At 43.0% G+C, this 24,492-nt stretch overlaps 1 protein-coding gene across 1 annotated transcript in view; it reads right to left on the minus strand.

Annotated features, from left to right (window-relative positions):
- Positions 1 to 24,492, minus strand: part of RSRC1 (arginine and serine rich coiled-coil 1) — a 362,617-nt gene that overhangs the window by 200,051 nt on the left and 138,074 nt on the right. The window contains exon 5 of the mRNA XM_075937794.2: positions 22,973 to 23,009. Coding sequence (XP_075793909.1) covers positions 22,973 to 23,009 — 37 coding nt within the window. The remainder of the gene's footprint in view (positions 1 to 22,972; positions 23,010 to 24,492) is intronic.

Raw genomic sequence — 24,492 nt, forward strand, 5'->3', positions numbered from 1 at the left:
AAATGTGAAGCCAAATAAATTTTAGTTGAATAATATTGTTAGCCACTCATCTTGCAGTTGCTGATGACTTACTATGGACCGAAGCCAAAGCCCATTGAAGCCAATGTACTAACTAAAAAAAGGACTGAGTAGGAAGAGACCAGCAGAAGCAGCAGCAGCAAGCTTACAATGAGCAACAAAAGTCTCATATTCTGTCCCTATATCTTGCTCACCAATAACGGTAATAAGAGTATAGAACCAGACAGACACCTCCATTTCAGAAAGTTGAACCAGCCCTCCTGTATGTCCAAGCCAATTTCTGAAGGTATGTCTAGACTACATGGCTCTGTCGACAGAGCCATGTAGATGAGTTTAATAGACATAGGAAAATGAAGCGGCGATTTAAATAATTGCCGCTTCATTTATATAAAAATGGCCACCACGCTGTACTAATCAGCTGTTTGCCGGCACAGTGGGGCAGTCTGAGTGCACCACAGTCGACAAGGGAAGCCATTTCACGAGGCATACCGAAGCGGTCGACAAAGGCTTTCCTTGTCGACCGCGGCACGTCCAGACTGCCCTGCTGTGCCGCCAAACAGCTGATCGGCACAGCATGGTGCCCATTTTGATATAAATGAAGCAGCGATTATTTAAATCACTGCTTCATTTTCCTATGTCTAGTAAACTCATCTACATGGCTCCGTTGACGGTGCCATGTAGTCTAGACATACCCTGAGAGTGAGAATGACATGGTGGGGAAAGACTAGCTTCACCTGCTGGCTTTTGAGACCATTACAGTATGTCTACACTCGCACCATCTTTCAAGAGAGGGATGCAAATAAATATATTTGAAATTGCAAATTTAAATATCCTGCACTTCATTTGCATATTTGCATTATGGCGCTATTTCAAAACAACAGAGGCTGTTAAGACACGGTTACTTTGAGAGAAAACCCTTCTCTTGAAATAACTAGTAAACCTCATTGTATGAGGAATAAGGGTTATGTAGACAGAAGGGTTTTCTCTTGAAATAACTGCGTCTTAACTGTCTGTTATTTTGAAATAGCGATATTTCGAAATAGCGCCATAATGCGAAATGCAAATGAAGCATGGGATATTTAAATACCAGCTTCATTTGCAATTTCAAATGTCTTCATTTGCATCCCTCTGTTGAAAAAGGGGTCAAGTGTAGGCATACCCTTAGTGTGGGAGAGAAGCCCCTAGAAAAAGTTCTTTATACTGAAAGACAACTTTGTCTGGTGGATGACAAGAAGTGACCTACAGACTCTTTTTCCTCCACAAAGTATGTTCCTATTCTGAAGCCAGGATGGGAAGTAAATCTCAGAGGCTGCTTGCCCCAAGTATGACCCCTGAAGCTGGCTTTCTTGCAGGACAAGGGAAAGAAGGAAAAAGAGTTTCTTATCCAACAGCTAAGATGGGGGGGAAAGAAAGCAAGTCCCCAAACATCAATATATGGTGAAATATTAATGAAAAGACTACTATTGATTTAAATCGACCTTGGATCAGCCCTGTAACAGCAATTAAGTGCAATAGCAACCATACCTCTATTTCAGTCACTTCATAATGAAAATAAAACTTTATATTACCTTAACATTGGAGAAAAGAAGAGTTATTTATACAAAAATGAAGGGGTTTTTTTTGTTTTTGTTTTTTTTTTAGTTTAGATAATTTTAAAAGAACTCTATGGAATTTTAGTGAAGAATTCAATACTTTTATGTCCCTGTATTTTGAAAAAGGATTCAAATTATACTTCAACAATCGTTTGGTAAATAATCTCAAGAACACTCTTGTGCATTGGCTACTTTGAAGACAAAAAGACCCCCAACTCCCATGTACACATTCAAAATTCACATTTTTTAAAAACTATGAGTCTTCAAAATTGAAACTGATTGAAAAAGCATATCCAGGCTTCATATTTGGACATGTGTGTATATTTTAATCAGGAATAATTATTTATAGTCATGGTATTGTGGTGTGGTATGGTATTAAATCTTTTATTAGCAAGAGTTTAGGATGGCTACATTCTTCAAGTTATTAAGATTATCCTGAACCAATCATTCACATGCTACATATGAGGAGAACACTATATTACATATACATATTTTTTAAACTTTAAAAATATTTCTAATTAAAATTTTGTTTCCTCTATATCTAATGTTGACTTTTAGGATTTATACACCATAATTTCAATATCTATTTTCAATTAAGGACAGGCTCTTTTTCCTTTTTTTTTTCCTGCTACAGACTTGTGGGTGTTATTGTGTCTAGAGATAACAGTACTGCCCTCAGTTGCACACGCACGCTACAACTGATTTTAATGGAAACTACATAAACAGGTTCAAGAGCTGAATTCAGCCCAAAAACTATAAGTAGCATGTGTCTACATGACTACTTATGTGCAACACAATCTACATAGTACAAATCCACTGTAAAATTTTCAGAACTAAAAGGCACATAAGAATTACTGTTTAGAATCAATTGTAATTTAAGCAAAATACAGGACTATGTAGCACTTTAAAGACTAACAAGATGGTTTATTAGATGTAATTTAAGGCAATTATATAAAAGGATCACACCAGAGTATTATGTTCGTATCTGTTCAACTTTCTTACACACCAAACCAAACAAGTAGTCTTCCTTTTTTTTTTTTTTTTTTTTTTTTTTAAAGTACCATAAAAATCCTGTTAGGAAGAAGTTAATAGTGCATGTATTTTGACACCAATCTCTCCAACAGGAATCACTTAAAAGTCTTAAAGAAAAAGTGAATAAGTGAAGAAAGCTAGTTGAAGACTTCAGTGTTTACTGTATCAAATGGTAAACTAACCTTTTTTAAACAACATATGTAAGCAAAACCACCTAGTATGTAAAAATTCATAAACTGTATCCAAACAAAGTGGGAGTCATTAATAATAGAAATTTACAAGGAAATAAATACTCCAGCGAGTTTTGGTGACATAATAACCCACAAGAACCAAGTTTATATGGGTTATGATATTACCAGAATTTCGTAATACCCAATGTTCTTCATAAATTTGGTAGTTTTTAGTTATCCAGAAATATTTCTAAAAATGAATGAATTCATGCTCATTTACCACCCTAACTTGATTTCCTGTGCTACTGTTTCCTTCCCTGCAAAAGTACATTGCGCCAAATGCCCTTCACATCACACCAAAATATTCTGATCACGCTCTGGCTTCCTTGATGTCTATTTTGCTGTTCTAAACTTGTGTCAGATAATGAAAAGTATGAGAATATCATATCTAGAGATTTTTATCAAATTCTAGTACTCTCTCCCTGGTTTCACATAACATCAATCTGAAATAGCACTTTAACCTTTTATTTTACACGTATAAAGAACTTTTCATCCCGAAAAAACTTTACAAACTTTACCTTAAATACAGTGCCACACAGGGATCTAAGTGCTGAAATCCAGCTAAATGTAACATATAGTATTAATAGATTCATAGATTTGAAGGCCTGAAAACATGCAATCATGCAGTCTGGTCTCCAGTATAGCACAGGGTACGTAACTTCCCCAAAATTATTCCTAGAGTACCTAATAGTAAACATCCAATCTTGATTTAAAAGTTGTCTGATGGAAAATCTAACATAGCCCTTGGTAAATTGTTCCAGTGGTTAATTACTCTCATCTAGTGATGTACAGTGAGAATATTCTCCGAGAACGAGAATTTTCTGAGAATATTCTCCAAAAGATTATTTCTCAAGAATTTGAGAATTTTCTAATTTTTCATTTCCTCTTGAAATAATATATTGTATTCAACTTTTAGAACACCCTGAATGTTAAAGAGCTTTCTTGATCATTCAAGATAGTTTGAGAACGTTATAGAACGTTCCAGAATGTTATGGAACTTTCTAGAACATTTATGAGTCAGGAATCCTGACTGTTATGGAACTTTCTGGAAGCATCACAAAAATTATATAAAGCGGCAATAACACGTATTCTCTTTTGTAAAAGATGTAATTGTGTTTTCATCAGTATGAAAAGAAGAACTAAGCCTAAAAGTGATGTGCGGGATTATTTATTTCATAAAACAGTTAAAGACAAAGTGTTATATGCAAGGCTGAATACATCAGAAATGCGACAACGATGAGAAAGCATATTTCCAATTGTTTGAAGACTCCTGCTTACATCAAGGAAAAGGCAACAAAATTCTCAGAGTCCAAAAGCAGATCACCTCAACCATCAACTGCATCAACATCTACAGAACACTGTGATAGTGCTAGTGAATTTACATCACCACTTTCCACATCTAGTTCACTCTCTAAGAGGTCTCACTCTATAAGTTGCTACTTTGATTCTATGAATGAAACTGAAAAAGTTTTGGACGCATTTTTTGCACAAGCTATATTCTCACTGGGATCACCTCTTTCACTGGTTGAAAACGAAGATTGGCTTACTTTCATGCAAAAATTAAGACCATCTTACAAGATGCCATCCAGGTACACACTTTCTAACAAACTTTTGGAAGCTGAATATCAACGTGTTGATGCTCTTATTAAAACAAAAATTGCTGAAGCCTCTTCTCTTGCACTACAGTGTGATGCTGGGAGCAACCGAATAAATGAATCTGTGTAACCAGACAGGAACCCCCCTTGTAACATCCATTTTTGCTTGCCTGGAGCATCCGGGACACACAGAGCAGAAGGCCCAGGCTGTGTGACCGTGAATGGCTGTAAACAGAGATATGCCAATTGCTAACCAAGAGGCTGCCAAGGAGTGCCCTTGACTCAAACCCATATTGATACGAACACACAGCCGCCCGCGGTGGGAGGAATTTCTCGCCCAGTAAAAAAAATGTCTAGTACTCACAATTTAGTTATCTCTCTTGCAAGTGTAAATTAATTTGAAACTTGCTTGTAAAAACTGGTGCCACAAAACGGACCAGTACAATTTGGCCTCTTAGATAAGAAAGAGGATACGGGCCCGCAGGGGTATAAAGATGGGTCCAGCAGCACATTTTCTCTGAGTGTCAATCTACCATCTATCTGCTGGTCGGGTTAGGTGTGTGATCTCCCGAGGTTCCAGAGGGGACGCCCACCTCGTATTCGTCTTTCCTAGGAATTGAGAGACCGGCCCTGGCCTGACACGCTGGAGTCGAGAGGCACAGAAAGGGGTAAAAATTGTACCTGGATGTGGTCCTTTGTTTAAGTATATATATACATAGTGTTAGAGCTCTTTAAACATTAAGCTGTCACTTGGTACCATTATTTCTATTTTCTATCTTTACCTTTTTCCTGTAATCGTTTTAAAGACCTATATATATATATATATATATATATTTGCTAGCATTTAAGAAATAAAGTAATAGCCATTGTAACCATATGATTTATAAGCTTCTTTAATAAACCTGTAACTGTTTAAGCTTTAACCTGACTCCTTCAGTTGCTGTAATAAAACCAAGCACAATTTAAAAAAACTTCAGCCGGTCATAAAGGGACAGACATAGGAAGAGCTTGGGCGTTTGGATCTGTGTCACTCCCAGGTGACAAGATCCGTTGGGGCACCTTTTCAGCCTTTCCTAGGCTGCCCACTGCGAAGGAACCCCTGTGTTCTAGCAGCTAAAATCTAAGGTGTAATAAGCTCTTGCTATATAACGGGGTGTCTGTTGGCCTGCTGGCCACCCTCTGCGACGGGACCCCAGTCCCGTAAACACACGGACGTTGAACCTTTTCTCGGAAACATACACACACACACTGCCCTGACCGTCGGCTGACAATCTGATAAATTTTATTATATCAACACCCTGACCAGTGTTTTACAAGACAGTGGCAACTGATGTTGAACGCCATACTGCTGAGTATATGGCATTCCGTATGGAAGAAATAATGACAGAAATAGGCATTGAAAATTGTGGTGCCATTGTCACTGATAACGAAAAATACAATCACATTGCTATGTAAACTTGTGCTGCTCATACACTAAAATTGTTAACTGGTGACATCAGTAACTTAAAATCCGTTCAAGAAAGCGAAGTTACTCACCTCCGGTGCAGTAACTGTCGTTCTTCGAGGTGGTGTCCCCGCGGAGGCTCCACTATGGGTGCTGGGCTTGCCCCGGCGCCACAGACGGAAGCTTGTCATAAGCAGTGTTCGGCCAGACCACGCATGTGCCGCGGGCTCACGGCTTTCGCGCTCTTTTCTGTCGCGCGGTCCGGCCCCCCGCCAGTTCCTCAGAACTGCCTCGGAGTCTGTAAGAGGCAAGAGCAGAGAGAGAGAGAGAGAGAGAGAGAGAGGGGACCCCGAAGCGGGGAGGAGGGAGAGTAGTGGAGCACCCGCGGAGACACCACCTCGAAGAACGACAGTTACTGCACCGGAGATGAGTAACTTCGCTTTCTTCTTTGGGGATGTCCCTGCGGGTGCTCCACTATGGGTGACTGAGTAGCAGTAGTCGTCAAAATGGAAGGAGGGCAAGGAGTCCCTATTTATCCGCCGTGGAGAGTACCGCAGTCGCCACTGCCCCATCTGAGTGAGAGAGTAGAGAAATAGAATAGTGCTTAGCGAAAGTCTCATGAGAGGACCAAGTTGCCGTTCTGCAGATGTCCTTCAGAGATACCCCTCTATGAAACGCTGTAGATGTGGCCATGGCTCTAGTGGAGTGAGCACATGGTTGGGACGGAAGGGGTAAGCCTTTTGTTGAGTACGACTGCACTATGCATGAGGTTACGAGACTGGAAATTCTTTGGGAAGATAGGCGTTGACCCTTTGACCTGTGTGCCAAGGAGACGAATAAATGGTCCGTAAGCCTGAAAGATTTAGTGCTATCTATGTAGAATGCTAAGGCCCTGCGGATGACCAAGGAGTGTAGGGCCGCTTCTCCCAGTGAGGCATGGGGCTTAGGGAAAAAGGTTGGCAAGATGACTGGTTCGTTAACATGGAAATGGGAACCAATTTTGGGTATGAACCTTGGATGTAATCTCAAGACTACTCCATCCTTACGGAAAATTGTATATGGTGGTGTGGCCATCATGGCGGAAAGCTCGCTAACTCTGCGTGCATATGGTATGACGAGCAGGAAAATCGTTTTCAGAGTGAGGAATTGTAAGGATACAGTCGCCAGAGGCTCGAACGGCGGCCTCATTAGGGCGTCGAGTACTACGTCCAGGCTCCACACAGGTGGAAGTGGGTTGTGCGGTGGGTCCATGTTGATAAGGCCCTTGAGAAATCTTTTAGTCGTAGGATGGGCGAAGATAGAAACGCCATCTATCGGTGATGTGAATGCTGATATTGCTGCGAGGTGAACCCTGATGGAGGCTAACGCGAGACCCTTGTTCTTTAGGTGCAGTGCGTAGTCCAGTGCAGAGGGAATCGACAGGCGTGTCAGATCGTGGTGGTTCGAGGTACACCAGGAGGAGTATCAGTGCCATTTGTGAAGGTAAGTTTTTCTCGTGGTTTGTTGCCTACTGTGTACTAGGACGTGTTGGACTGGAACGGAGCACAGAGATTCGAATGGAGTCAGGCAGTTAGGAGCCATTGGCCTTGTACCGAAAGGGAGCCCAGCGTAGGGAGATCTCGCGTAACATGCCGTTGTGCATTTCCCATTCGTGTTTCACATGGAAATGTCTGCTCAGGAAATCTGCCCTCACGTTTGTGGTGCCAGGTAAGTAAGATGCCATAGGAGTTACCCCGTGGCGAATGCACCAGTTCCAAAAGCAGATGGCTTCCGTGCATAGCGAACGGGAGCGAGCGCTGCCCTGGCGATTTACGTAATACATGGCTGTGATGTTGTCTGTAAGTATCCTCACGTGGTGTTCCGAATGTAGATGAGGAAGGATTTGCATGCATTGAAAATAGCACGTAGCTCTAGGAGGTTTATGTGTAGCCTTGCTTCTTGTGGGGACCATTGGCCTTGTACCGAAAGGGAGCCCATGTGGGCCCCCCAGCCTAGTAGGGAGGCATCTGTTGTGATTTGGTGGAGAGGCTCCTGCGGATGAAATGGTACACCTGACAGCAGGTTTGTGTGACTGGTCCACGATAGGAGTGATTGGAGAATGCCAGGTGGCGGTGTTACCGGCCTGTGGAGATCGTATCTGGTGTGGTGGTATACGAGAGTCAGCCAGTACTGAAGGGCACGCAGATGTAGTCTGGCGTATTTCACCACGTACGTTGTGGCGGCCATGTGGCCCATGAGTCTGAGGCATGTGATGAGTGGAACGGTAGGGCTCACAGTGATGGTGCAAATGAGGTCTTGGATGGCTTGAAAACTCTGTAAGGGTAGGAACGCTCTGCCGGCAAGTGAGTCCAGGCAGGCTCCAATGAACTCGATGTTCTGAGTGGGGTGCAAAACGGACTTTTGCTCATTGAGGAGGAGTCTGAGCGATTGAAAGACTTGCCTCATGAGGTGAACCATGTGGGAGGCCTCGTGTGCAGAAGGGCCCTTGAGCAGGCAATCGTCCAGATAAAGGAAGATGAGTACCCCTTGGCGTCGGAGAAAGGCCGTGACCACGGATAGGACCTTTGAAAACACCCTGGGGGCTGAGGATAGTCCGAAGGGAAGGACCTTGTATTGAAAATGGTCCTCTGCCACGACAAAGCGCAAGAACCTCCCGTGAGCAGGGTGGATAGGGACGTGGAAATAGGCATCCTGGAGGTCGAGGGCAGCAAACCAGTCCTGTGGATTTAAGAGAAGGATTATGGCAGCTAAAGTCGTCATTTTTAATCCTTGTTTCCTGAGATATTTGTTCAGACGACGGAGGTCTAGGATAGGGCGCCAACCTCCGGACCTTTTCTGGGTGAGGAAATAATGTAAGTAAAAGCCCCTGTTCCTGAAGTCCTTTGGAACTGGCTCTATAGCACCTAGAGAGAGAAGGCGGTCGACTTCTAGTCGGAGGAGGGTCTCGTGAGAGGGGTCCCTGAAGAGGGACGGGGTGGGAGGGGTGGTTGGTGAGATGGCTATGAAGGGGATAGGATAGCCAAACTGAACAATCTCGAGGACCCATTTGTCCGTGGTGATTTTTGCCCATTGATGTAGAAAGGGTCTTAGACGGTGGTGGAATAGCTGGGTTGTACAATTTGTGATGCTGCCTGTGACTGTTTGCTCGCCCTCGACCAATGCATCAAACCTGTTGCTTGCTGTTGGGAGGCATGTTCGTTCTGCCGGTTGGGTTTCGGCGTCGCTGAGGCCTCTGGCGAGAGCATTGGTTGTCAAAAGGCCTCTGTTGTTGGTGCTGTTGTTGCCACTGGTGTCTAACGTAGGAGTAGTCATATCTGCGCTGATATGGTGAGTACCGACGTCTCTTAAAGGGGGGGGGATATACATCCCCAGAGTTCACAAGGTTGTTCGAGAGTCTTTAGAGGAGTGTAAGATTGGGTCTGTGGTCTCTGCAAAGAGCTTATCCTTGTCAAAGGGAAAGTCCTTGACTTTGGCCTGTAGTTCCTTCGGAACTCCCACTGCTTGAAGGAAAGAAGCTCTGCGCATAACAATGGCAGTAGCAGCGAAGCGAGCAGCAGTATCAGTGACATCCATGGCTATTTGGAGGGACATTCTCGCTGATGTGTAGCCCTCCTGGACTACTGATCTCAGGATCGATTTTTTTGAATCAGGGAGATGATCCATGAGGGGAGTGAGGCGTGAAAACGTATCAAAGGTATGATTGGGGAGATGCGCCGAGTAATTGGCGATTCTGAGGAGTAAAGTCGCTGAAGTGTATACCTTCCTGCCCAGGAGGTCAAGTCTCTTTACGTCCCTATCAGAGCCCTGGTGTTTGAGATGAGGGGCTCTAGACCTCTGTTGAGCTGCGTTGACTACTAAGGAGTTAGCCTGTGGATGGGCCAAGAGGAATTCCATGCCCTTTGGTGGCACGAAATATTTGTCGGCTCTTTTGTTGGTCGGAATAGCCGACGCTGGATCATGCCACACTTCTTCAGCCAGTTCCAGGATGCCTTCGTCCAGAGGCATAGCCAGGCGTGAGCTATGCCGCGGTTGGAGATTCCTGAAAAGCTTGTGTTGCTTATCTTTGAGTTCTTGCAATGGGATCTCTTGTGTGATAGCTATTCGCTTAAACAATTCTTGGAACTGACGGAGGTCGTCTGGTGGAGAGCTGTCGCCGGGGGTCACTGCATCCTCTGGAGGAGATGAATCTGGGATGGAAGACCCCAAAGTTTGGTGCACGAAGGGAGTACGTTCCGACTCTGATGAGTGGTGAGATGGTGATGGTGCATGGTGCGGAGGAGTAAGGGGAGCCGGGGTTGGAGAGCGCCTGCGTGAAGCGTAGTCAAAGGCGGATCGTCATCGGCAAGAATACCTGCTACGAGAATGTCGGGCTTAGCGGGCGTCGCGATGGTATGTGTCATGCCGTGGTGAACAGTCATCATGGAAGCTAGAGCGGCTGCAATACCGATAATGGTACGGGGAGCAGGGCGAACAGGAGCGGAGGTGTGATGCCCTGGAGGAAGCAGGAGAGGCAGAGAGATGTCTGTAGTAATGCCTGCGATGAGGAGATGCAGCAGCCAGAAACGGGGAAGGCAGTCTTGAGGAGGCATGAGGAGATCCATACCGGTGAGAAGACCGGCGTGGGCATCAGAGTGCCGGCAGAGGAGAGGACGGTGCCGGGGAGAGGAAGTGGGAGTGAGAGCAGCTGCGGCGGCGTGGAGAACGGAGAGCAGCAGGGCTCCGGGGTGGTTGAGTTGCGGCATGTGCTGAAGCGCTAGCCACTGGATCACTCTGCTCATGATGCGGAAGGGCAGGAGCGATAGGTACCGCGCCGGCAGCGGAACGGGTCAGCACCGTGTAGTCCGGCACCGTGCGGTGACTCAGAGATGGTGCCGGGGCCAGTGTCAGGGCCGGTGCCGTGGTGGTCGGGTCCGAGGCTGCTCTCGGCGCTGGCTCAGCGCTCTGTGCCGGAGGAAGGAGAAGTAGCTGAACTGGTGCTGCCTGGGGAGCCAACGTTTGGAAAGGCTCCCGTGGCCACTTAGGTTTCAAAGCCACCGAGGCAGGGGGACGTGGCTTTACAATGCCAGACGTCCCGGGTGTGTCTACCTGGTTCTCCCTGCCATTAAAGGCAGCTGGCAGGGATCTCGCTGGGGACAGACTCGCTTTCTCTTGAAGTCCCGTAGTGGGGGAGGAAGCCCGGCGTTTGTGTGGCTGCTGATTAGAGTCAGATTGCTGCGGTTGCAGGGCTGTGTCAAGGAGGAGCATGCGAAGGCGCCTCTCCCTATCTTTCCTGGCCCTGGAGGTGAGCCTTGAACAATGGTGACACTTCTGGGGGATGTGAGACTCCCCCAGGCAACGGATACACTCTGCATGGCCGTCCGAGGCTGGCATTGCCTCCCGGCAGGAGACGCATGTTTTCGGCCGGCCCCTCCTTCCCTCCCTCTTTTTCTTTCTTTCTTTAGCAGGTAGTTGTTCAAAGCTGATAGCCTGGTACTGACTCTGCCCTATCTTTGTGCCTTTTATCTTTACAGTCTCTCTCTTTTTTTTTTTTTTCTAAAGGTGAACGCAACTATATACAGTGGAGTTGACAGGAGAACAGCTGAGAGGCGGGAGGTAAGAGCAGTTTCCGTTCTTACTCCCGATAGTTCTTTCTTTGTCCTTCCTCTCTTTTTTTTTTTTTAGGAGAAAGAGAAGGGAAAGGCAGGAAAAGGGGAATTTTACATACAAAGGAGAACTAGAAGCAGTCTAGTTCTGTGAGGTAAGGAGCGCGGTTCCAAGCGTCTATAGCCTGAGGCAGTGACGAGGAACTGGAGGGGGGCCGGACTGCGGAACAGAAAAGAGCGCAAAAGCCGCGATCCCGCGGCACATGCGTGGTCCGGCTGAACACTGCTCATGACAAGCTTCCGTCTGAGGCGCCGGGGCAAGCCCAGCACCCATAGTGGAGCACCCGCGGGGACATCCCAGAAGAAGAACCTAAAGCTACCTGTAAAACTATTGAGAAGGAAATTAACAAATCACAAGTTTTACAAGCTCATTTTACTGCATTTCAAAAAGAGAAAAATCAAATTTGTTTACTTCAATTGCCGGTTAAAACTAGGTGGGGTTCCATTTCTTATTGTTTGAAAAGCTTATTGAAATAAAAAAAGTCTTAAAATGCCTTGATGTCCATGAAGATTTACAGACTAAACTGAGCAAACGTACCAGGAATTCAATCCTGGATGAAGATGTATTTTGGGTACGGGTCCAAAAATTGCATGCACTGATAAGTCCTGTTGTTAAATGGATTATGCTGCTTGAATCTGACCAGCCAAAAATGAGCAAAGTTCCTGAATGTTTCTTGGAATTAAGCAATCATTTTTATTGGACTTTTGGGAAGTAGCCTCTTACCAAACAAGAAAAACAGGAAGTGATGAAAAGTTTTGAAAAAAGAAAGATATGGCTCTAAAAGACATCCACTATGCTGCAAATATTCTAGATCCAAAATTCAATGGTGAGTGCCTTACTAGAAATGAATACAAGGAACTGAATTAATCAATAAATTAGTCACAAGAATGTATGGCACTGATCACTCAGCAAAAGTCATTGCAGAGCTTGCAGAGTATCACGCTAAAGAAGGTTTTTTTGGAAAATCATATGTAACAAAATCAGCTGGCTCAGTAGATGCAGTAACATGGTGGAAAGGTATTTGCTATGGATCAAAATTAGGAAAAGCAGTGATCAACATATTGAATATACCACCACCAACGGTAGCAACTGAAAGAAGTTTCAGTAATTACAGTATCAATCATAATGCAAAAAGAAACAAGTTAACACAAGAAAGGGCAGGCAAGCTGACATTCTTAGCCCATAATATAAAGCTTCTTAAAAACCCAAATGATGCTCCGGTGAAATCCCCACGAGAAAAAAGGAAACAGAACCAGAGAAATGAGGAAGAAGAAATTGATGATGCTGAAGAGAAAGAAGAAGAAGTCGAAGAAGAGGATATGCATGAGGAAGAAGAAGAGATATAAATATATGGGTCAGATTTAGAAAGTGCAGATTCTGATTAGACTTGTATTCAATCCAAAAAGTTAAAAGTATTTGTATCTTGCAACAGAAGATTTGTAATAAAAGTTCTAGTAATTTAAAACTCTGTCTTTTTTTTCTTTACTTTCCCGAATTTTCATTTTAACAATTGAAAACTTTCATGATTCTTGAAGTTTTATTAAAGAAAGACATTATCATAAATAGTAAAATTCTTTAAAAACTATTTAATGAGTATTTAAGAGAAAATTCTCAAAAATTCTCGCATTGCAGAATATTCTCAACAACATTCTCAAGAATATTCTCAGAAAGTTTATTCCTGAGAATTTAACATCACTACTCTCATCATTAAAAATGTACACCTTACTACTAATCTGAGTTTGTCTAGCTTCAACTTCTAGCCATAGTATTGTGTTTCACTTTTTCAGGTTGAAGGCACCATTTTAAAATATTTGTTTCCTGTGCAGATATTTATAGAGTGTAATTTAGTCATCCCTTGACCTTTCCTTTGTTAAGATAAATTTATATCCCTGACTGCCACTATAAGGTATGTTTTCTAATCCTTTAATCTTTCTCATGGTTCTTCTCTGAATCCTCTCCAATTTACCAACATACTTCTTGAATTATAGCACATAAGTGTTTTTAACTTTGTGAAACTAGATGCCATTAAAGAACTAAATATATATTTCTGATCTGTACTTGTACTTGAGCTACTATTAATTTCTAGTTGTAATCAGTTCCACTTATCTCTTGGAAGAAGTTCTAAAGAATTCCTCCAAAGTTGGATGCAATACTTTGAGTTAAGAAACTGTCATTTATAATGTTCAGAAATTCTCAATATTTTTAGTACTGTCATATTGTGTGCACAACACAACTCTTTACTAGTTTATAAAATGAAATGAATACCATACAGAGCAACTCTGAAAACTTGGCTTCATCCTTCCACCCCCATAAAAAATTTTAACTTTCTGGCTCAAATTATTTACCTAAAACTGGAAATTTTTAGTTAAAAATACCATCCCAGAGTTTCAGAGGGTTGTAGTTTGACTCTCCCATGTACTAATTCTCCTCTAAAGTCTGAATTTCCAGGCCAGACTACATCTCCCATGATTCATCGCGCTTCTACCTTTTTCTGAGACTGAAGTCTGATGCATCTTGAAAGATGTTCTCCGGCCAGGGAACGCAGTATCCAGAAGAGAATGAGCAAAATGAGACACTCAAACTACAACTCCCATAAAGCACAGCAGCAGTAGCATTTCTAAGTAGATTTTCTCAAGTTTTATGTACTCTCTTTTTCCAATAAAAAGTTCTCTTTTTTTCTGAAAAAAAACAGAAATTTCTCACAAAAGATTTAATCAAAAACCCAGTATTCTCTTAAAACAATTACAACAGGAAATTTTCAAAAAGCTCTGATCTTATTCAACTGAAGGAGAATTCAAGCTACCAGAATATAATTGGTTAGTACAGAATTTAGTCAGGGTGCTAGAACTAACATCATTATTCACGTGAAGAGTGGCAACTGATTGATAGTTAACACAAGTAGTTAGATCTCCATTTTACAGATGATTAGAGAGTTAGCAATTCATTTACTCATTCTAGGATATTGGTTCTATCATCATCAATAGTCTGAATTAAAGCTGATTCAACCAATGGAAAGCCTACCACTGAATTCAGTGGACTTTAGATCAGACCACAAGAGAAGAAGAGTTTCATGTATTGAATAATTAACAGCACAGATGTTCTTTGGAGAGGATCAAGTTTATACAAACCAAGAAAATCCAGAGGTAAAATTAATTTTCCTTGTACAAATATCCTATTGTGTCCAAGTATTGCTGTGAATATGATTGTGATGATGTAAAATGATGCACACTAATACTGGACAACGTTATGCCCCTTACTAGACTAGTCTAAAGCGAAGTCTTTCCATACATCCAATAAATTTAGTTAATCAAAAATAAATACATTACTCCAAGTGTGATTATTATATTTTTGTAAATCCGATGAAACTTAATTCATTTGATCCTATCAGATATCTAGAGAATCTGGGGGTTTTTTTTCAGATAGATTAATACATCCTACAGATCTCATATACTGCCTCCTATACTGCCATCCAATGAGACATGCCAATGACATACTAATGTTTTAGGATCCTATTGACATAAATTTCTAGGAAGAAGAAAGCAGGCTGTAACTTTAGCAGTTTCCAAATCGGAAGGCTTCTCTTCAGTTTAAGGATGATCCAGACTTTATAATTAATTTGAAATGAAAATAAAACTTTTAAAAGCAGCTACCTAGATTCCCTCCTGTGATGTGGTGTACATACCTCACCCTGTGCTCAGAGAAGTCCCACTCCCCCATCCTTATTGGGTATGCTCAAAGTGCTTGGCCAGTATAAAAGGAAGCAACTTGGCTCAGTCTGGGATGGATGCTGGAGAGTCCTGTGGTGGAAGCTCCATCTGAGAACTGGACACAGACCCACTCTGCCTATGGAAGCTGGAGACACTGAGGATAAAAATAAGTCTCTGTGGCTAACTAAGCCTCAGGGAGCAACCTGCATTGAGGAACCTGGAGATCCCAAGGTTTCATGAACTATCACACCAGAAAGTATAGTATAGGTTGAACCTCTCTAGTCTGGCAACCTCAAGACCTGACCAGTGCCAAAACATAGAATTTGCTGAACCATGGAAAATTACTATTGCCTAGCAGTACTGACAACAGTTCCACTGCTTACTGAGCTCTTAGAAGACATTTACGGGTAAATTATAACTAAACAACAGCACAGGACACAGAGTCAGAACTGGTGGCTATAAACAAACTTTATGGGACTTCAGGAAACTTGACAACACCTATGATAAGTGGACATCTGGATGTTGCCAGACCAGAGAGTGCTAGACTAGAGAGGTTCAACCTGTAGGAAGTGACTGAAGGAGAGTGAGGTAGTGATATCTCCCATTCAAGTGAGCTCAGCTTGTTTCAGTGGGATTAAAATTAAATTAAATTAAATGTTAATGTTTTTTAAATTACATTTTAAATTAATGGAGATTGTGAATCTCCTAGAACTGGAAGGGACCTTGAAAGGTCATTGAGTCCAATCCCCTGCCTTCACAGCAGGACCAAGTACCACCCCTGATGAATTTTTGCCCCAAATCCCTAAATGGCCTCCACAAGGATTGAACTCACAACCCTGGATTTAGCAGGCCAATACTCAAACCACTGAGCTATCCCTCTCTCCCTCCACAAGAGAAGACCCTGTGTTTCTGCCTGGCTTTGAACCAGAGACCTTTTGCATGTTAGGCAAAGGTGATAACCACTACACCACAGAAACACATTACCCACTGAGCCAGTGGTGAACTGGTCTGCCACTGCCAGAGCACTGAGTTAGGGCAAGTGGAGTCAGGTGGGCCAGTGCTCCCTTATCCGGTCCGCTAGCCTCCCTGTTGATAGCACCTTTGGTACTGGTTATTAGGCTGCTCTGCCCTGTATCAAAGGGCCTTTACATTTGTTCTGGATGTAAGGCCAGGCAGCCCTTATTGAAGGGCCGTTATACTGACTCTAGCTGTAAGACCATGCTGCTCTGTTCTGAGGGGTTGCCTTAACTGATTTGGGCTGACAGGCCCCATTGACCTGGACTCTGATGCTACTGCCTTCACCTAGACTCTGGACATAGGGGGTTGAGAGGCCTAAGACCACCCAACAGACTTAACAGTGGTGTCCACACACACCCACTGTCCTCCCCATTATGGAATGGGGTGTGCATATGCCTCCACACCTCCCATGAAAGAAACACAAGATGGTGCCCACTCACATAATAAGAGTCACACGTTCAGAGTCAGCAATAGCGCTGAGTTAGAAAAAAAGGTAAGTTAAGGGCAAAACATCCCTGAGCAAAAAGCTACAATTAAACAATTTTAATCTGGAAACTACAATTCAGTGGTAGAATTGAGTTATCACATAGTACACATGAACCTCTTTAATCTAACAACCCTGGGAAACAGGGTTTGTGATTAAAGATTTTTGCTGAGGGAGGGAAGGAGTAAGGGGGATGGGGTAGGTTGCTTCCCTGGTGCTCCGTGTCCCCTACTGCTCCCAAGCACTGCACCCCACCACTGACAGAGTGCATCACTGCTGTACCCCCAGCTAGAAGGAAGTAGGAGAGGCAGCAAACAGAGCTGCTTCTGCCTCTGCCTGCCAGAGTCTGTACCATGGGTGTTCCTGATTTAGGGACTCTTGGAGTATACAGATCATAGTGTATTCGACTATAAATATAAATTGTGAACAATTTTATTTTCATAGCCATGCACAAATCTATTTTGCCAGACTGGGAAGAACTTATCACCCCATTGCTAGTTACTGATTAGTATACAACAAGAGTTGCTACATGGGTGGCAAGTAATAAGTATACTCGCGTAAGCTACCCCTACTGCTATTAATGGGCTAAACAAGCTATTAATGACAAGGTGCATATCAACACTTAAAACAGTCAGACTGTGTTGCTTGACCATAAGAACAAGTGGATCATCACTCTGAAATGATATCAAAGGCACAAACAGGATCTTTCAGTTGAAAACCCCAACACTCATATGGCTCTGTGTTTCTTTTCTAGCATAACTATTAGAAAATAGGACAATAGTCACAATCATCATTTACTCACTTTCTATTTAGAAGTTTCTACAACCTATTTAATTTTGTACTTCGAACTATCAAAAAATAATTTATAAACAATTGCAATGTTTTAAATAAGTTTACTATGAATCACTAATTTTCTTAATTAAAAAAGGTATGTTTATAAATTTTCCCATTTTTTAAAAATTCCATTAAGCAAAATTCTTCAGACTTTAGAAGTAATTCTGGGCACTCCTAACCCTGTAGTGGCAAGCACATTGGAGGGCATTTCCCATGAGGATGCAGGCAATATTTCTGTCAAGCTCTCTAAGACGATGACTTGGAGGGTCATCTTTAATTTGAATAGAGCTTGCACCTCAAAACATCATACCACAGAAATAAACAACAGATGTGTGAGTGAAAACTCAAAAATATTACTTTTCTTCAATTCATAACTGCTCGTTTTAAATTAGAAAATATTTTCAAATAATTACCTATAATATTTTTACATATTTCTCGGAAACAAATTTACATAATTCAGTCAGCTGCACAGCTAAAGGTTAGATAACAGCAAGGTACTCACCACAGAAATACATGGAAACACCTAAATAGGTTGCAACCATATGAATAAGGGGGTGAAAAGCATATGGTTTAAAGAAATGCACATTTAAAGGAAGAGTGAAGATTACACTATCATGGTGTCATTTCATTTGTGAAAGTCAAGGGATAAACAGTATCTATCTAATCAATGCAAAATACTTTCTTCTCTTTTCAGTGTCAGGTGTTTTCTTAAAAAATATGGGCAGTGATTCCCATAGAGGTCTCTGGAAGTTAAATTTGGAATTAAAAAAGGGTGAGTTTGCTATAATAAGGACCCTACCAAATTCAGAGCCATGAAAAATGCATCATGGACCATGAAATTTAGTCTTGTGTGTGCTTCCTCTATAGCAGCAGTTCCCAACCTTTTCCAGACGGGGACCCATTTTGGCAATTCAGGAAGACTTGGTGACCCAAAGCAATTCAAAACTGGGGAGGAGGAGAGGGAGCAGAGCCACCTGGGGAGACACGTGGCAACTCTTTAGAAATGTAATGGTGACCCATATTTGGGTCCCAACCCACAAGTTGGGAAACCCTGCGCTATAGATTTCATGGGGAAGACTGGTGTGTTTCTTGAATTGGGGGTCCTGACCCAAGAAGAAATTGAAGGAGATGGAGGGTAGCACAAGGTTATTTTAGAGGGTGTTGTGGTGCTGCCACCCTCATTTCTGTGCTACCTTCAGAGCTAGGGGGCTAGAGTGAAATGGCTGTCGACCAGGAGCTCAGCTCAGAAGGCAGCACCCTGACAGTAGTAACACAGAAATAAGAATGGCAATACCATACCATGCCATCCTTAAATTTGTACCGTTTATTTCAGAGATGAGTGGTGAGACAGTGATGGCTATTCTCCAGCTGCCTAGTTTGGAAGGCAGCACAACACTGCTACCACCAGCAGCATCACAGCAGTAAAGATAGCAGTTCTGCAACACCCACTACAATAACTCTGCAACCACCACACAACTCCTTTTTGGGTCAGGATCCCTAAATTATAACTCCATGAAATTTCACATTTAAATAGCTGAAATCATGAAATTTATAATTTTTTTAATTCCTGTTATTTATTTAATATGTTTTTAAATAATGAAACTGAATAAAATGGATTGTGAATTTGGTAGGGCCCTTGCTATAATCAAATGACTTTTTTTTCTTAAAAATGTGCCTACAATCTGTTGGAGGTCAAGTAAATTGGTTTGCATGAAGTTTCCTGACAGTATTTTTATGATGTAAAGCCCTTTTCAGTGTGAATATTGCTCTCTATGCTAGGGATGTAATCAACCAGTCGAGTGACTACTCAACTATTCACTTTGCACCCGCTTTAGCAGAGACAGAGAGGTGGAGCCAGTTTAAAAGCTGGTTCCCCCAAGCACCATCTCCGCAGTACATGTGGAAGGAGGGAAGCGAGAGAGGAAGGGAGGAGAGGCAGAGTCTGAGTTCTTAGTTCCTACTACATTTAAACTGCAGAGCTGTAGCGGGCATAACTCCTGGATCCAGTGTGAGCCGGGACGGAGCGCCTCCCCTTATTGACTAATCATGAAGTCAATACAAATTGTATCAACTACACAGTCAATTACCCGCTTCTTAACATCCTTACTCTATATATAACCCAAATCTCTATATATCTTGCAAAATCAGTTTCTATATTTGCACACACATGTACAATAGCTGTTTTCCCAAAATAATTAGCAGAGTTCCTAATCAAGTATGGAGGCTTCTGTCAATTTCTTTTCAGAAGCACAAAAAATAAATTTATGATATGAAAACAGGTTTTTATTTCAAAGGTATGGTGAGAATTTATACCAATGATTTTTTTGGTGATTAGAGCTTCCAGAGATTATCTTTCCAGTGATTATCCTTTACAACAAGCTACCGTATATACTCGAGTATAAGCCGAGTTTTCAGCACAGTTTTTGTGCTGAAAAATGCCCCCCTCGGCTTATACTCGAGTCAGCCTCCTGCTCGCGGGCGGGCTCAGCGCGTCTCTGCCGCCGGCCGGGTCTAGATGCGTGAGCCCGGAGCTCCGGCCCCCGAGCCCCTGCCCCTGCCCTCCTGGCCCTTCCGGCCCCTGCCCTCCTTACCCTCTCAGCCCCCCTGTCCCCTCGCTCCCCGGCCGCCCCTTCACCTACCGCTTCCCCGCTCAGACCCTTCCGACTTCCCGTAAAGAGTCCGGCCGCGGAGGCGCTCCCGGCCGCGGAACGGAGCGGAGCCGGGCCCCCGAGCGCTCCCGGGCGGGCTGCCGGGGCCGTGGGACGGGGCGCGGCCCCCCGGCGGGGCGCTGTCAGGCAGCGGGCAGGGCTGGGCGGGCAGGTACGCAGCGCCCCTCCCCTCCCCCTGCCGGATCCCTCCGCGCCCCGCTGCCCGCGCGCTCCCCCTCCCTCCCCTACCCGGCCCGGCTCAGCTCGGCTCACACTGTTTGGGAGCAACCGGCCGAGGCGGCGGCTCCTGCGCAGCGAGCGAGTGCAGCAGGCCCCGGCCCCTTCGCCATGTCCCTCAAGCAGCAGCAGCAGCAGACGGCCCAGGGCGCCGGGAACAACCGCAAACCCCCCGGCGGCAGCGGCGGCCCCGGCCTCCCGGCTACAGGGAGGCCCCATACCAGGTGCGCATCAATGCAGCTGCCGGGCCCAGGGAGCGGCGGTAACCGGCCCGCGGCGCCGCCAGGCGGCGGGAGCTCTGCTGCGCCCAGGGCCAGCGCCACTGCCCGGGAGGCTCCAGTGGGTCCCGAACCGAGGGCGGGCGGGCAGGGAGCCTGGATCCCCCCCCCCCCCCCCCCCCGCTGGCTCATTGGCCCATCGACGCCTGGCCCGGGTCTCGCACAGCCCCCCCCCCCCCCCCCGCTGGCTCATTGGCCCATCGATGCCCGGCTCTGGTCTCTCACAGCCCCCCCCCCCCGAGACGTGGGGGCTGAGCTATGGCTGTGCCTGCAGAACCATATTGTTTTTGTTGACCCCCTTTTCCCCTTACAGAGCTAGGTTATTGTTTTTCTTTGAAATAAATATTCATGTAATTTTATTGGTATCTACCTTCATTTTTTACATTTACCAGTAGCTGCCTCATTTCCTACCCTAGGCTTATACTCGAGTCAATACTTTTCCCCAGTTTTTTGCGATAAAATTAGGTGCCTCGGCTTATATTCGGGTCGACTTATACTCGAGTATATACGGTATATAAAAACTAGAGAAGTCAACACAAACTAATATTTCAGAGACATAATGACTTGTTTATACAGCTCTATATACTATACACTGTAATGTAAGTATAATATTTATATTCCAATTGATTTACTCTATAATTATATGGTAAAAATGAGAAAATAAGTCATTTTTCAGTAATAGTATGTTATGGCATTTTTGTATTTTATATTTAGTTTGTAATCAAGTTGTTAAATGAGATGAAACTTGGGCTACACAAGGCAAATCCATCTCCTGAAAAGGATACAGAAGTTTAGAAAGTTGTAGTACAATGCTAGTTTCAGAGGCTCCTTGAAAACCATTTAGCCTCTCCCTGCTTACCCTTACAGTTTGAGGTGACATTATAAATTATACCAGCATCTTCAGCTATCATATTCTTCCCCCAATTTAGAAAAAAGTACCAGACAATCATCTGTCAGGACAACAGCATCTTTATAATGCATTAGAAGTGGTCTCTGAACCCACTAGATTACAGCAACTTGAGAACATTAAAGGAGTGAAGCATTTTTAAAATATAAGAGGTTCAAACTAGCATGCAAGATACATGTCTCAACTACTGTAATATTTAGACATAACCAACTGGTTCAGTTATGCGTAGATTCAGAATACAAGTAGAGATGGAGCTCTTGTCATTCCACTAAAAGGAAAGAAAGTTGGCAACTGAGCCATACATAGTCTATGTCCTCTGTTCTCCTGGAAAGACATAGGAAGAGCTTGGTACATAAGCTTCTACAAAACTCATACTTTCCTAAATGGATAGCTACTTTCAAGAATGTTAGAATATATGTGGCAATGATTAGCAAGTGCTAAAAATTACTTGAACTGGGCAGTGATAATCACATCTTGTGTGTGTCATGTACAACAGTATAAATCAATTTCTGTATACATAAATGAAGACTTCAATCTCAAAAGTTCTCACACTATATTTAGAAAAGAGTGTGTACCATTGAACATTTGGATGTAGCCATCACCTAGCCCATGACTTAAAATGATCCATTTAGAGTAAATGCTTAGTCTTCTGATGATCACTGACATTAATATACTAATCTTGATGAATTTTGCACTTGTAATAATACCACATTTTCAGTTTTGATCAACTGATTAGTTTGATCAACTGCTAAGTATGTCTTCCTTTCACTTGTGGTTTGAATATGTTTACTTAAACCAAAAAATATTTTGCATATCTATTATTTTATATTGTAGCACTGAATGGAATTTAAACCAATACATTATTCATAAGGAAAAGCCAGCAGGAAAAAAAAACCCAAAGCTGTGCTCTTCTTTCAAATACTTCAAATTACTAAAACATATCATATTTATGCATGCAATATTTGATTTAAAAAAAACACAAGTTTGTTGTTTTTAGATCAGGATATGCCAAAAAAAAAAACAACACCAAACAATTTTTGTTTATAATTAAGGCAATCATCAATCCAAGGATTGTAGTCCATTTTATTTCATCTCTACATGAAAAAAAGTAATTTAAAAAAAATTAAAATTCCCTTGAAATGATAAGATAAATGAAAATGTAAGTGCCTTCACATAACAGTAAGCTGACCCTCTGGGAAATGGTTGACTTTCTCAATTCAAGGTATTCACAGCTCATTCAAAAGTGTTCATTTGGAATGCAGATATCAAAGATGATGCAAATGTTCAAGAGAAAATTAGAACTTACCAGATGTTCTAATCCAGCTTTGATGTTTCCAGATTCCCTGTAACACAAGAACAGAAGTTGTAAATAGTTGCTAAACTCTTGTCTATAATGATTTCTGTTTAACCCAAAAACGCCAAAAGAAAGTCATGCAAATTCTTGGTTAACTTTCTAATGGTCTTAACTTTTACATCTTAACTATAAAAATATAAGGGGGCCAGAGCTCTGCCACTATAGCCTGGCTAAAGAAGGTGAGGGGAAACAGCTGAGCAATACGGTCGCCAGATGGTTTAACTAAAAATACCAAACAACCTCCCCCCACACCCCCCCCCAAAAAAACACAGGTGAAAAAATTCTGTTGAGAAAAAAAAGGGGGGGGGACCAAAGTTGTTGGGGTGGGGGAGAAGGACCCCGAGAGTTGTTAAGCAAAAAAAAAAAAAAAAAAAAAAAATTAAAATATAAAAAAAACAGCATGGCCCCTTTAAGAAATACTTTTGAGTCTTTTTGACCCTAACAGGCTGCCGGCGCTGCTCGCCATCTTGTCTCCCTGCTCTGGGCTGGACAGCTCCCCTGCAGAACCCAGTAAGCACCTGGGATTTTCGCCTCCTGGCCAGGGGAGGGGGAAAGTAATCAGAAAATAGCAGATATTTTAGGTGACCGGTATTTTCTAAATTTTTTTACCGTAAAGGAGGCGAAAATACCAGACTTTCCGAGTCAACACCGGACAGCTGGCAACCCTATTGAGCAAGCCCAGGCCTGACGGGCTATTAGAACCCACTGTGGGCCTTACCGGGAGAGGGCTATATAAGGCAGACGAAGGAAGCCAGGAGGGGAAAAGGAAGAGGAAGGAGCCTGTGTGTGGCTGAAGCTGAGTGTGAGTGCGTTCCCAGGCAGACAGAGGAGCTGGCTGAATTGACTGTAATCTTTGTATATAGAAGGTGGTGGGAACTAACAATAAAAGCAAGGCTGACTGCAGAAGCATCTCTGGCTGACTCATGGACCGGAAGGTGTCCCAGACCAAAGGGCCTGAGCAGGGACTCTGCCACGGGGGATAAAAGCCAAAACTATCTATGTACTTAAACTCCAAAATTTTACTTGTCTTAATTGTTCTAACCCCAGCACTCAGGTCCTACTAATTCAGAGGGTCATTAGCCAGCCAACTCTGAACGCAGGTCCACCTAATACTGACAAAGTTTCATCACAGACCCAGTATTAAACTGTAGCTACTTAAAAGAAAAACATTCTGCTTATAATGTTTTTTACTCTTCTCTGAAAAGCAGTGAGAAAAGGTGAAGTCATCTTAAACAATAATTATGAATTTAGCAATAATATTAATATTTTAATATTTAAAATATTAAATATAAAAAACACATTTTAAACTTGAGAGTTGTACTCTGAGACTTACTGGGCTCGTCTACACTGGCCCCTTTTCCGAAAGGGGCATGTTAATTTCACAGATCGTAATAGGGAAATCCGCGGGGGATTTAAATATCCCCGCGGCATTTAAATAAAAATGTCCGCTGCTTTTTTCCGGCTTTTAGAAA

Source organism: Pelodiscus sinensis, chromosome 10 (assembly GCF_052426305.1).
Source record: "Pelodiscus sinensis isolate ZL-2025 chromosome 10, ASM5242630v1, whole genome shotgun sequence".
Taxonomy (NCBI): Eukaryota; Metazoa; Chordata; order Testudines; family Trionychidae; genus Pelodiscus; species Pelodiscus sinensis.